General features: G+C 34.5%; 1 protein-coding gene across 1 annotated transcript in view; it reads left to right on the top strand.

Annotated features, from left to right (window-relative positions):
- The window catches only part of LOC136037158 (ras-related protein Rab-39B-like), a 29,238-nt gene that overhangs the window by 10,155 nt on the left and 3,470 nt on the right, over positions 1-15,613 (top strand). The window contains exon 2 of the mRNA XM_065719685.1: positions 14,228-14,337. Coding sequence (XP_065575757.1) covers positions 14,228-14,337 — 110 coding nt within the window. The remainder of the gene's footprint in view (positions 1-14,227; positions 14,338-15,613) is intronic.

Here is a 15,613-nt window from a genome sequence, read left to right as displayed (position 1 = left end):
GTGAAAGCTTTTCAAACACAAGACTCAAGAGTAAGATTGAGTGTATGGACCCCAATTTTGCTTTAAAGTATGAAGAAAGGTGAGCAGTCACAGAGCTGTACACTAAAATAATACATAAATTAGGTTTAAGGAAAAAATAGGAATGTAGAGCTACAGGCAATACGTTTAAAATAAAGCATTATCTTTCTGCTTATCTTGATAAAATAATTAGGCTTACAATAGATCTAACTGTGATGTTGTATTTGGGTATATCAAACAGTTCGTGGTAACGAACTGTAGTAAGGAGCGACTCGGCTCAATAGTAAACGAAACTTTAAAAAACAGAATTTTGATGCTAAAAGATACATCAGAAGAATTGGATTTTCATGCTGATTTTAAATATATAAGTTTCGTCAAATATAGTCTTTGTCATCAAAAGTTACGAGCCTGTGAAAATTTGCCTTATCTTGGAAAATAGGGGGGAAAACCCCCTAGAAGTCATGGAATCTTAATCACACTATCGCACCATTGCATTCAGCGTATCAGAGAACCCTATAGCAAAATTTTCAAGCTCTTATCCACAAAAATGTGGAATTTCGTATTTTTTGCCAGAAGACAAATCACGGGTGCGTGTTTATTTGTTTTTTTTTTTCTTTTCCCCAGGGGTCATCGTATCGACCAAGTGGTCCTAGAATGTCGCAAGAGGGCTCATTCTAACGGAAATGAAAAGTTCTAGTCCCTTTTTAAGTGACCAAAAAAATTGGAGGGCACCTAGGCCCCCTCCCACTCTCATTTTTATCCCAAAGTCAACAGATCAAAATTTTGAGATAGCCCGTTTTGTTCTGCATAGTCAAAAACCATAATAATGACTTACTCTCCCGCAGTCCCCGTGGGAGGGGCCACAAGTTACAAACTTTGACCAGTGTTTACATACAGTAATGGTTGTTGGGAAGTGTACAGACGTTTTCAGGGGATTTTTTTTGGTTTGGGGGGTGGGGTTGAGGGGAGGGGGCTATGTGGGAGGATCTTGTCTTTGAGGAATATGTCAGAGGGGAAGAAAAATTCAATGAAAAGGGTGCAGGATTTTCTTGCATTACTATAAAAAAAACAATGAAAAAATAAACATGAAAACGTTTTTTCAATTGAAAGTAAGGAGTAGCATTGAAACTTAAAACGAACAGAGATTACTACGCATATGAGAGGTTCTAAAAATACTTTAGCATGAAGAGTGAGGTATTTAGGAGGAGATAAATACTTCGCTCTTTATGCTAAAGTATTTTTAGTAATTTCAACTATTTATTCTACGGCCTTTCTGATTCAGGGGTCATTCTTAAAGAATTGGGACAAAACTTACGATTTAGTATAAAGAGCGAGATATTAACGAGGGTACAAACCCCCTCATATACATAATAAAAATATAAGAATATAAAAGTTTGTTACGTAAGTTAATTCTTAAGTTATGTATATTTTTTACTAATAAAAACGTTCGTTAAAAATTAAAAGTTCTTGTTGCCTTTTTAAGTAACCAAAAAATTGGAGGGCAACTAGGCTTCCTTCCCCACCCCTTATTTCTCAAAATCGTCTGATCAAAACTAAGAGAAAGCCATTTAGCCAAAAAAAGAATTAATATGTAAATTTTATTTTAATAATTTATGTGCGGAGAGCCAAAATCAAACTTGCATTAATTCAAAAACGTTCAGAAATTAAATAAAAAAAACTAGTTTTTTTTAACTGAAAGTAAAGAGCGACATTAGAACTTAAAACGAACAGAAATTACTCCGTATGTGAAATGGGTTGTCCCCTCTGCAATCCCTTGCTCTTTACGCTAAAGTTTGACTCTTTGCCACAATTCTACTTTTTAAAACAATTAAAAGCTTTAGCGTAAAGAGCGAGGCGTTACAATTTATTACATCTTCTGTTTTGGCAGTTCGTTCCTCTATACGTGCATAAACAACAGCGCCTCTAACTTCTCCTCTGACGTTGTGCTTCAAAGTGCAGAACACGTTATGTCGGCTTAGAGAAAATACTTTCTGCTTCGGATGTTGAAACTGGAAGCGTCGCAAGGATTGCGAGCAATGCAAAGATGTTTGGGAAAATCTGCTCGTGACAGCTGTTGAGAGCCGAAATAGCCGTCTTCAGCTTCTCCGTTGTTATGTTCGACCAGTGGCTCGTCCAGATTTGGAATTCCATTTTCAAATCAGTATATATGCTACTTAGAAGGTCCTTCTACTCCTTGTACCTTTCCTTCAGATCGTCCTAATTCTTGCTATGAACAATTGTTGGAATTAGTAATGAAAGTTTAACCGCATTAGCAAAATGGGAGCTATATCTTTTATCTTCCCGAAAAATCAAGGAGAGTCATATCCATGGCTGGGATGAATGCCACCATTCTGTAGTAGCCTTCTGGATCCAGATTCGGTACTCCGGTTTGTTACACAGAACTTATCCCAGTTTCCACAATGCTTGTAGATAGTTCATGGTTCTGGTATATTTGTTTCATTTTTTCAGAGTCCAAGGCATTCCGGATATCTTGATGGTCTTGCTTGAACGAAGCTAAGAGCCCTGCAGCTGTACACTGGTAATTCATATGATATTGTGACCTTACTTACTGTTCATTACAACGAACTGTTTTATTAAACGGTCCTTGTGTTTCAGGAGTCATTCTCAAAGAATTGGGACAAAATTCAAACTTTAGCTCAAAGACCAAGGTGTTGAGGAGGGGACAGCCCCCTTCATATACGTAGTAATTTTTTTTCGTTTTAAGTTTTAAGGTTGTTTCTTACTTTCACTTGAAAAAAAACTTGTTTTTATTTAATTTCTGATGGTTTTTAATAATTTTTTTTTTCAAAATTCCACAGCTTGAAAGATATACAGTAGAATTTTCTGATACGCTGAATCTGTTGGTGTGCTTTTCCTTAAGATCACTTGACTTTTAGGAGGTGTTTCCCCCTCGAAAATGTGTAAAGTTTTCTCAGGCTCGTAACTTTTGATAGGTAGGATTAAACTTAATGAGATTTACATATTTGAAATCAGCATGAAAAGCCTTTTATTTTACTGTATCTATTGGTATGAAAATTCCGTTTTTTAAGAGTTTCGGTTACTATTGAGCCGGGTCACTCCTTACAGTTCGTTAGCACGAACTGTTTGAACCGTATTTTTTTCATATATTTCGTTTGGTTGTTATAACGTATATAAAGGAGTTGCCTCCTCCTCAGTACCTCGCTCTTTACGCTAAAGTGCTTATCAATTTGTAAAAAGCTTACTATTCTAATTAAACGGTACTTGTGTGTCAGGAGTCATTCTTAAATAATTGGAAAAAAAATCAAACAATAGAGTAAAGATTGAGGTGGTGAGAAGGGGCTGACCCCCTCATATACGCAATAATTTCTTTTCGTTTTAAGTTTTAATGTTGCTCTTACTTTCAGTTGGAAAACACTTGTTTTTTTTTTATTTAATAACAGCCGAAGATTTACAAAATCGTGGGTTTATTATCACATAAGAATCATAGTTATGAAGCTGTTAAGATAACATTAAATACTAAAATAGGCCGAAAATTAAAATAGTTTTTTTTATTTATATTGACCATTATTTAACAAAATTCTAACTTCAGCATAAAGAGCGAAATACTGACGAAGGGAGAAACAACTTCATATACGTAATATGAGGGGGTTCGCATTCTCGTCAATACCTCAGTATTTACGATAGTTCAAAGTTTGTTAAAATTCTTTAAGAATGCCCCCTGAATCCAAAAAACCGTTTAATTAGAATAAATAGCTCTTTACTAAAAATAAAATAATTAAAAATACTTTAGCGTAAAGAGGGAGGTATTGAAGAGGGGGAAACCCCCCCCCTATACCTAATAATTTTGGTTCGTTTTGAGTTTTAATATTGCTTCTTACTTTCAGTTGAAAACATTTGCTTTTTTGAATTTAATTTCTAATTGTTTTTTTAAATAATGCTGGAAAATCCAGCACCCCCATCATGGAAATTCTCTCCCCCATGAAAAATTCCTCCATGGAAAGATTCTAACATGTAACTGTCTTTCCCCGACCCCCTCCCCCACCAGAACAAGTCCTCCTGAAAACGTCTGTATACTTCCCAATAACCAACACTATATTTGACAATTGGCAAAGTTCATAACTTACAGCCCTCCTCCCGGGACTCTAGGTTCTCAAAGACAAAGTTATTAGATTTTTTGACTATATTGAAGAAATGGCTATCTCAAAATTTTGATCCGGGGACTTTGGGAAAACATGAGCGTGGGAGGAGGCGTAGGTGCCCTCCAATTTTCTGGTCACTTTAAAAGGGCACTAGAATTTTGAATTTCCAATCGAATGAGCCCTCTAGCAACATTCTGGGACCAGAGGCGTCGATACGATCATCCCTGGGGAAAAAAACTGCCTAAACTCACATTCGTGATCTTTCTTCTGGCAAAAAATACAAATTGCACATTTTTTCAGATAGGAGCTTGAAACCTCTACAGATGGGTTCTCAGATACACTTAATTTCATGGTGTGATTTTCATTAAGATCCTATGACTATTAGGGGATGTTTTCCCCTTTGTTGAAAATAAGGCAAATTTTCTGGGGCTCGTAACTTCTGATGGGCAAGATTAAACTTGATGAAACTTATATATTCAAAATCAGCATAAAATCCAATTCTTTTGATGTATCTATTTTTATCAATTTTTTTTTTAGTGATTCGGTTACTTTTGAGCTGGGGCGCTCCTTACTTACAGTTCGTTACCACGAACTTTTTGAGATGATGTCAGGATTTCAAGCTTCTGTATATTAATATTTAAAAGAATTAATGGAGTCGTCGTCAGATTACTAGATCTTGGAACATAGTATCGAGAAAGATGCTGCCTCCTTCTTTGTATGTTTCATTTTTTCTAGTGGTCCCAGGAGAAACTAATCCGTAAAAGCTTACTGAGACTATTATCAAAACCCAGAACGCCATAATCAGCTGACGATTCAGCCTGAGGAACATACTTTCATTTGAAAAAGACATTAATTTCTAATCATTTTCCCAATCATTTTGGAGATTTCCCCTTCCATGGAAATCTTTCTCTGAAAGTCCAAAACGCTAAATATAGCCTCAAGATAATTCCCCCGGTACTTCTCCACATACCAAATTGAGTTGAAAAAGAGATAGTAGGACAAATAAAAAGAAATTCGTGTAGGAATTCTGTCAGATCCCCCAATTTAAGATTTCCCCTGGAATGTTCACTCCCAGAAAATTCTCCCTTCCTGCAGGAAATTTTCCTTGTTAAAAACCTGCGCCACTCAAAAATTGGCCCTCCCCCGAAAAAATGTCAGTATACTTCCCAGTAGCATATATTATCTGTAAGCAATGGACAAATTTCATAGCTTAAAGGGCTCTCCCCATGGGCTGTGGGGGGCCATTCTACCCCTAAAGACATAGTTTTGGGATGTTTCAACTATGTTAGACCCAACAGCTATCTCAAAATTGTGATCAGACAGTTTTGAGGAAGAAGGGGGCGTGGAAAGGGGGCTAGTTACCCTCCAATCTGTTGAGTCACTTAAAAAGAGCACTAAAACTTTGAATTTTTGTTCAAATTCACCCTCTCCCGATCTTCTAGAATCACTATTTTGAGACGATCATCCATGGAGAAAAACCAATTAGACATGCATCCATGATCTTTCTTTTCCCAAAAAATGTAAAATTCCACATTTTTGCAGATGGGAGCTGAATCTGATAGTGTAGTTTCCTTTTAAAGGGGCATTTCCCTCCTTTTTCAAAAAGCAGGCACATTTTCTCAGACTCGTAGTTTTTGATTGGTAACACAAAACTTTATGAATCTCATGTATATGGAATCATCATAATAAACTGATTTTTTTGATGGATCTACTGATACCATAATTCGGTTTTTTAGAGTTTCGGTTACTACTGAGGCGAGTCGATTCTTAATTCGAGTTCGTTACAACAAACCATTTGCTCATTTTAACGATATGACAATATTTTACTCAAGGAATAGTATCTACTCCCTAGCAACCATGTCTACTATTGAACTTTCTTGACAGTGAATTTACAGCATTCCCAGAATGGACATAGCAATACGTTCCTAGAAAGACTTTTGTTCCAGCTCATAATCAAACATTTTATCACTGCAGTCACGTCTAAAGGTCATATCTACTATTTCCATACTTTTGATATAATTTCAAAAAATACGTTTTCTAAGCTATTCTCAAGGGGAGGAGTGGTAACAAAATTTAATCTGGGGGGATCAAATTGTAATTGAATGTATATTACACTTATGATTCTCTGTTTGAGGATAGCAAATCTCAAATTTCAACCTATATAGCAAATTGCAATAGTCTAATAGCCAATCTCATAGCCTAATAGCAACCTAATAGCATATCTCAATAACGAATCTCAACCTACCAAACGACTTGTATATTGACATATTGACTTGCATAATGACTATGTATATATATATATATATATATATATATATATATATATATATATATATATATATATATATATATATATATATATATATATATATATCTACGGATATATCCACAAACACATAAATGCCAATAAGAATAACATAAATATATTGAATAGTTTCTACAAGAATTCACTGCTTACATTTAGATTTACAGTAACATTTTACGTCAAAGATAGTGTTAGTTGCAATACTGAAGACACTCCTAATTAATTCTTCTTTAAAATTAGCATTTGGGAGCTAATAGGCGCACCATTTCTTACCCAGTGACAGAAACACTCACTGTTGGAGTAAGTTAATCCGGTGATCCAGTTAAGCCAGGTGGGAGCCAGAAGCGATATGAATTTGGGATTTTCTTTACCTAACTCTTCCAGAGCTCTTCGAACAGTTGTATCCTCATAAAAGGCAGGACGAATCTCATCAAGAGAACTATTGACCCTCCATCTATGCTTTCCCTCCACTTCCCGAAGACTTCCAATCATTACTTTTTTATTGTTTCTTTTTTCGGTATAAGCTTCCATATTTCCCATGTAAACGTCAAAACACTGAAGACACTCCTAATTAATTCTTCTTTAAAAATTAGCACTTGAGAGCTAATAGGCGCACCATTTCTCACCCAGTGGCAGAAACACTCACTGTTGGAGTAAGTTAATCCGGTGAGCCAGTTAAGCCATGTGGGAGCCAGAAGCGATATGAATTTTGGATTTTCCTTATTTAACTCTTTCCGAGCTCTTCGAACAATTGTATCCTCATGAAAGGCAGGAAAAATCTCATCAAGAGAATTATTGATCCTCCATCTATGCTTTCCCTCCACTTTCTGAAGATTTTCAATCTTTACTTTTTTATTGTTGCTTTTTTCGGCATAAGCTACTTGCATATTTCCCATGTAAACGTCCCGAAGATTTCCAGTCATTACTTTGTTATTATTTCTTGGTTCGGCATAAGCCACTTGCATATTTCCCATGTAAACGGCCCACTGATACGTGCATTTCCACTGATCACTATACGTGTGTTCGATCTCAATCAGGTCTCCTTTTCTTAGAAACACTTTACCCTGTGAAGTTTTGATACAGTTAGGTTCAGTCGAGTTTGCTGTGTTCATACCTTGGTACCATGTTTTCGTTTCATGCCTAAACAGGTGAACAGAATCTGAAATAAGATCACTGTCTAATGTTGTCAAAAATAAATCTTGGCAATTAGAATCCGATATTGCGTCGTCATTTTCAAGCTGTTTGCCATTATAAACTAGAAGCATTTCATCCTTGGGTATTCCTAACTGAACCTGTATTTCCTTCTTGACATTTTCAATAATTGCATTGGGCTCTACTTCAACTGTCATTATTTTTCCAGAATAATCTATGAACAGCTTATGTTTGCCACTTTCACCATTTACGGATGACGGAATTTTTTGAGCCTCACTAGCTGATTTAGGTTCAATATTCTTCAACCTTTCATCCATTTTGGATTCTCCATACTTTTTAATGGCCCACGTGATTGCTATTCCAGCACAGGGAATCGCGATGGCTAGAGATTTAATGATCATCATATTATCACTCTTTGTAAATAACTAATGGAAACCCCCTGGAAATCTTCTTATATATAGTGAAAATGACGTCATGGCTGATGCACAGCTATGATACTTGTAACAAGACTGACGTCATACTAATCTGTGGCAATCTTCTTCTATATATATAAAAATAAGTTGTCTGTCTGTCTGTGGATGGATCAGGTGACGTCACCTGAAAAAACTGGATCAGGTGACGTCAAAACTGAAAAAACTAAAAAAAGGCAAAAACTACAAAAAAAACTAAAAACTAATAAAAAAAATAAAAAAGCTAAAAAACTAAAAAAACTAAAAAAAGGCAAAAACTACAAAAAAAACTAAAAACTAATAAAAAAGCTAAAAAACTAAAAAAAGGCAAAAACTACAAAAAAAACTAAAAACTAATAAAAAAAATAAAAAATCTAAAAAACTAAAAAAACTAAAAAAACTAAAAAAAGGTAAAAAACTAAAAAAACTAAAAACTAAAAAAAACTAAAAAAAAAAGGAAAAAACTGAAAAATAAGCTAAAATAAAGGTAAAAACCAATAAAAAACTAAAAAAAAACTGAAAAAACTAAAAAAAGGCAAAAACTACAAAAAAAACTAAAACTAATAAAAAAAGTAAAAAAGCTAAAAAACTAAAAAAACTAAAAAAACTAAAAAAAGGTAAAAAACTAAAAAAAATAAAAAATAAAAAAAAAATAAAAAAAAGGAAAAAACTGAAAAACAAGCTAAAATAAAGGTAAAAACCAATAAAAAACTAAAAAGAAAAAAAGGAAAAAACAAAAAAAAATTTTCATCTAAAAAACTAAAAAAAACTAAAAAAGGTAAAAACTAAAAGAACTAAAAAAGAAAAAATAAATGACGAAACTCAAAGAGAAAGCGACCAGGACAAAAGGAATGTTCGATTAGCAATCAACAAAGCACCGGGACACAGGGAGTATAAATGACGACCAGGACATAAGTAAAAAAAAAAAAACTATCTATATATATAAAAATAAGTTGTCTGTGGATCTGTGGATCGTGGATCAGGTGACGTCACCTGAAAAAACTGGATCAGGTGACGTCAAAACTGAAAAAACTAAAAAAAGGCAAAAACTACAAAAAAAACTAAAAACTAATAAAAAAAATAAAAAAGCTAAAAAACTAAAAAAACTAAAAAAAGGAAAAAAAAAGGAAAAAAATAAAGGAGAAAAACAAAACTAAAAAACGAATGTATATACAGACCGGTACACCGGGATACAAATGACGACCGGGACACAGGGAATATAAATGACGACCGGGACACAGGGACACAACTACAACGGGGGCACCGGGGGAAACAGGAGGATATAAATGACGACCGGGACAAAAAAACTAAAAAGAAAAAAAAACTAAAAACTAATAAAAAAACTAAAAAATCTAAAAATCTAAATAAGCTAAAAAAGAAAAAAAAAGGAAAAAAATAAAGGAGAAAAACAAAACTAAAAAACGAATGTATATACAGACCGGGACACCGGGATACAAATGACGACCGGGACACAGGGAATATAAATGACGACCGGGACACAGGGACACAACTACAACGGGGACACCGGGGGAAACAGGGGGATGTAAATGACGACCGGGACACCGGGACAGGGAATGGTCGATTAGCAATCACCATCAACAAAGCTCAAGGGCAATCATTAGAATCATGAGGTATAGATCTGAATACAGATTGTTTTCCCATGGACCATTATATGTTGCATGTTCAAGAGTCGGTAAACCTGACAATCTATTTATATGCAAAGACAATGGGACAGCAAAGAATGTTGTATATTCGCAAGTTTTACGTAGTTAAAACCATATATATATATATATATATATATATATATATATATATATATATATATATATATATATATATATATATATATATATATATATATATATATATCTATCTATATTCACAGGTGGGACATAGAGACACAACTACAATGGCGCGTAACTATTATGGCGCGTAACGACTTACGCGCGCGGGGGGGCTTGGGGGGGGGCGCGAAGCGCCCCCACCAACTAGACAGCTAGTATATTTATAAAAGCTGAAACGGATTTATGCACACACGATGACGTCATGTTAACTCATGGATGCAAAAGGAGAAATAGGACTAGTATACTTGAGAAATATTTTTTCAGTTCTCAAATCGGTCTTTTTAATGGAGAGTAATTTACAAAATGAAAAAGTTGTCATAAGAACTTAAAATTTATTAAATTGTGATGATTTATTTAAATTTAGAAACACACACAATTAACGTTAAGTTACCTTACGCCATGTCTTGTTCAATAAGTATCCATTACTAAACACATGGAGACTCCTCATGTAAAAAAAAACTAAACGCATGGAGACTCCTCATGGAAAAAACTTTCATAAACTTTTGTTTCTGCTTCGGTGGGTCATGTTAATTCTCTGCCCAATTTATACAGTTTGACGAGGCTAAACACAAAGGCTTAAAACAACCCTCTAACGATAGAGGTTTGACAGTTGCTTTATGTTATCAAAATGACGTAAACTATGTCATGCGCTATATTAGACTTTATCTCCATCCACCTACTTTTTTTTCGAATTTGTGTCCCCTTGCAAAAAATAATTTCGATTAAGTGCCAATTAAGTTATGTTTACTTATGCATGCTGCTTATTAGGATATATTTTTTGCTCGTTGCTTATCGGGGATTCATTATCCTTTTCAATATTAAAAAAATGGGGTTAATTAAAGTTCTCATTGACATAATGGTGTTTATGAGCCATTTTTTTTTAACTTCTCAGATATTATTTTCTACATAATTTATTCAGGTCTAACAATAAAAATCTACGAATACCTCCACTAGCACAAAGACACTAACAAGAATGACATAAATATATTTGAGTAATTTCTACAAGAATTCATCACTTACATTTATATTTTTCCAATCTTAGGAAAATCGTCCTAAAAAATGTCCGCAAACGCAGCAGGACAGTTTTGTTACACTTCTTATAAATTCCATATTATAAATTAGTACTTGAGAGTTAAAAGAAGCCAGTTAGGAGCCAGAAGTGATCTGAGGTATGAGTTTGAAGCCAGAGCTTTTCAAAAAATAGTATCATGAAAGGCAGGACAAATCTAATCCAGGGATTTATTTAAGTAAATAAATGACCTGTTTCCCCTCACTTCTTGCAAATTTCCGATAATTGCTACATTATTCTTGCTTGTTTCGACACAAACCACTTGCATACTTCCCGTGTAAACAGCCCATGAGGAAGAGGATTACAATCAAACGAGCATTACCGAGGAGTTTTTAGGTAATGATAACTCTGATGATAATGATAATGTCAAGATAACTCTCAGATGTTACTAAAAATGGAAAAATGGAATTTTGATACCAATAGTTATGTCAAAAGAATAAGTTTCATCAAAATCAGTGATACCCATCGAAAGTTACGAGCCTGAGAAAATTTGCCTCATTTTAGAAAATAGGGGGAAACACCCCCTAAAAGTCATACAATCTTAACGAAAATCACACTCATCAGATTCACCATCAATTTCATGCTCCTATCTACAAAAATGTGATTATAAAACCAAAATTACAAAAAAAACAATTATAATAAAAACAAAATTATTATAAAAACCAAAATTATTTGGTTTTTTGTTTGTTTGTCTTTTTGGGTTTTTTTTCCCCAGGGGTGATCGTATCGATTGAGTGGTCCTAGAATGCCGCGAGAGGGCTCATTCTAACGGAAATGAAAGGTTCTAGTGCCTTTTTTAAATGACCAAAAAAATTAGAGGGTACCTAGGCCCCCTCCCTCGTTCATTTTTTCCCAAAAGTCACCGAATCAAAATTCCGAGATAGCCATTTTATTCACCATAGTCGAAAAACCTAATAAATATGTCTTTAGGGACGAATTACTCCCCCGCAGTCCCCGTGGGAGGGGCTGCAAGTTACAAACTTTGACCTGTGTTTACATACAGTTATGGTTACTGCGAAATGTACAGACGTTTTCAGGAGGATTTTTTTGGTTTAGGGGGGGGGGTTACGTGGGAGGGTATTTCCATGGAGGAACTTTTCATGGGGGAAGAGAATTTCAATGAAGGGGGCGTGGGATTTTCTAGTATTATTTGAAAAAACAATGAAAAAATAAATATGAAAAGTTTTTCTACTGAAAATAAGGAGCAGCATTAAAACTTAAAACGAACAAAAATTATTACGCATATGAGGGGTTTACCTCCTCGTTATACCTCACTCTTTACGCTAAAGTATTTTTAGTAATTTCAACTATTGATTCTACGGCCTTTGTGATTCAGAGTGTGATTTAAGTTCTAAAGCTTAAAGCTCAAAGTCACTAAAGCTTAAATGGGGTATTTAAGCTTTAGTGTAAAAACCGAGATATCGACGAGGGTTGAGCCCCCTCATATACGCAATAAAAACATAAGAATATAGAAGTTCGTTATGTAAGTTAATTCGTAAGTTACGTATAATTTTTACCAATGAAAACGTTTGTAAAAATTAAAAGTTCTACTTGCATTTTAAGTAATCAAAAAACTGGAGGGGAACTTGGCCTCCTCCATCACTCCCTTTTTCTCAAAGTCTTCCGATAATTGCAATTAATTAATGTGCAAATTTTGTTTTAATTATTTATGTGCGGAGAGCCAAGATCAAAACATGCATTAATTCAAAAACGTCCAGAAATTAAATAGAAAAAAACAAGTTTTTTAAAATGAAAGTAAGGAGCAACATTAAAACTTAAAACGAACAGAAATTACTCTGTATATGAAAGGGGCTTTTCCTCCTCAACGCCCCGCTCTTTACACTAAAGTTTCTTAATGTTTTAAAAAGTAGAGCTAAGAGAAAGAGTCAAACTTTAGCGTAAAGAGCGGGGCGTTGAGGAGGAAAAGCCCCTTTCATATACGGAGTAATTTCTGTTCGTTTTAAGTTTTAATGTTGCTCCTTACTTTCAAAAAAAACTTGTTTTTTTCTCTTTAATACAATCTGAAAACGAAGCTTGGTTGAGAAGCATCATACCAAGGTAAGAAATAAAATTCAAAATTGCAAATAAAAAATGATTTAAAACAAGTGTCCTCTATAGGTGATTATAAACTGGGACTAGCAACAGCCACAGAGACAGGTTAGGTCATAATTAAAAGAAGAATACCATGAAATATGTCAACAAGATGGATTACAATTTGCTGTGTATGACTAAATATTATCAACATCTACCTGCTAGCAGTAACATGTTAAAGAGCAATGTGCCTGCCATATAGTTTTTATCCCAGTCACTTTGTAGTGAAAGTAATGTTGTAGAAACTTGGGAATGGATGACTTAATCAGGAATTAAAAGTTTGCCATGTTTATAAGGGTTAAATTTCATAGCCAGGTGGCCAAACATTCCTCCTTTTTGTCCTTTTTTTGCCCCTGGGCACCCCTGCAAGCAGACCTATTGTAATTATACCACAACCCATGCGCTCCCTGGAGCAAGGGCCCTAATTATTCCTAGGCTTATTGTTCACAGATAGGTTTTATAGTAGTGAAAGGCAATTATGTGTGGTTTGGCTGTCCAATCAGCTTGAAACTTTCTGGGATAATTCTGAGGTCCAGGTGGATCTCAAATTTTTATGATGTATGAAGAAGAATATTATGGGACCCATAACTAGCCCAGCAAACTCTTTGTCACTTGTTGGCAAGGTTATATTTTCAAGCTCTTTTACCATTTGAGGACTTAACAGCTTTTTTTCAACTGGTCTGATAGTTATATTTGTAATTACATGGGACAGACTTGGGCATGGGGCTGTCTAAAAATGTGCAATTCTTTTTCAGATTGGCTTGAAACTTGTTTGTTAAAGTTTTAAGGCCAGAGGGATCCCAGTTTATGTTTATTTTTACTACTTATTTTGACAATGACCCTAAAAATAGATTTAAAAAGTTACGTTCATTCTTAAATTTGAGTAAAAAAAAGGCTTTTCCAAACAGCTTTTAGTTACAATTGGTAGTCTGTTGGCTCAGATGAACCTAATTTGAAAAGAAAAAAGTTTTTTAAATTCTACCAATAGACCCTTGTTCCACAATTCTATTGGTAAGGGGTTCTAGTAAGTAAAACAAATAAAATGCCTATGTATAAAAAAAGCTTCTAGGAAGTTCTGCTTCATCTTAAATTATCTCGCCAACATCTGAAGTTCATTTGAGATGTATTTCTCTTAGTTTTTCTTTTGCGTTGTCTAAGATTTTACTTTTGTTTTCTAGTCATCAGACCCAACAGTAGGGGTTGATTTCTTTGCGAGGCTTGTTCAGCTCACAGATGGAACAAAAATCAAGCTGCAACTTTGGGACACTGCTGGCCAAGAAAGATTTAGGTAAGTGCTGATCCTCCCTTTAAAATGATGAACGATAAGAAATAAAATTTATCACTATTTCAAAGAATTTGCTGAGCTTGAGAAATAGTCTTCTTGCCAGTTGAAGCAATGACTTGGGTAGAAAACATTAATATTGACCGTTAAGATGTTTCAAGTCATAACAACTGATTAAACCAACTAATAATCTAACTAATAAAACTACTACTATATTAATATTGCCACCTAAGATTATAGCTACTTATATCCATTTGATCTACTTTCCTGTTGCTTGATATGACCTCATCAACCTCATTTCTTCCTGGTCTAAGTGATTTAGTATTCTTAAAATAAAGTTATAAACCTCTATTGCACCTAGAACTCTTAAAACCTTGGTAAAATTTCTGTCTAGTACATTCTAATAAACGTGCGAGTTTTTTATCTTCTCATTTAACTACCTGCTCTCCCATAGCATTTGCTATGCTCCCTAGGGTAAAGTACATCACTATAACCTATATAAATGAGGGTATAACCCTGCGTCTTCTTCTTATTTAACTCCTTCTTCTTATTCAATTTCCAGGTCTCCCACAGCATTTGCTATGCTCCTTAGGGTAAAGTACATCACTATCTATATATATATAAATAAGTTGTCTGTCTGTGTGTCTGTCTGTCAGGTGACGTCATGTTTCTGTGTCGACTGACGTCATGACGTTAGTTGTCGTCATTTTTGCTATGACGGTGACGTCATTAAAGATATTTAAGACATATATGTTCACGTAGAAATCTATTAATGTTCAAGTTTAAAATGACTGATGAACTTACAATGGCAAAAGCCGATGAAGATGCTCAAAGAGTCTATGCCAAAAAACTTGCTGCTGATAGAGAAAGTCAGAAAAGAAAGCGTGCCGAGGAATCAAAAGAACAGCAAGGAAATGAATGCTTGCCTGAAAAATTCTAATTTATGGGCACACGTAAAAATATTAAAATTAACTACAAATATGCGTGTCCGATTGCAAAACGATGATTCTGGTCAAACATTTTCAGATCAATTGCTGGCAATTGGAAACGGAATGCTCCCAGTAGACTCAATTTCAGGACGTATACAACTACCTGCTGATTTCTGTAATTTAGTGATGTCCAAAAATGAATTGATTGAAAAAGTATTTCCGAATATTCTAAAAAATTATAAAAATAATAAATGGCTAAGTGTCATCACTAATCAACTAAAATCGCTGATTTCCCACCCTATGCTTAACTTAAAAATAAAACGATGATTAAGCCAATTTTAGGTATTTCAGAG

Source organism: Artemia franciscana, chromosome 2, assembly GCF_032884065.1.
Source record: "Artemia franciscana chromosome 2, ASM3288406v1, whole genome shotgun sequence".
Classification (NCBI taxonomy): Eukaryota; Metazoa; Arthropoda; class Branchiopoda; order Anostraca; family Artemiidae; genus Artemia; species Artemia franciscana.
This window is presented reverse-complemented; position numbering and strand designations above follow the sequence as displayed.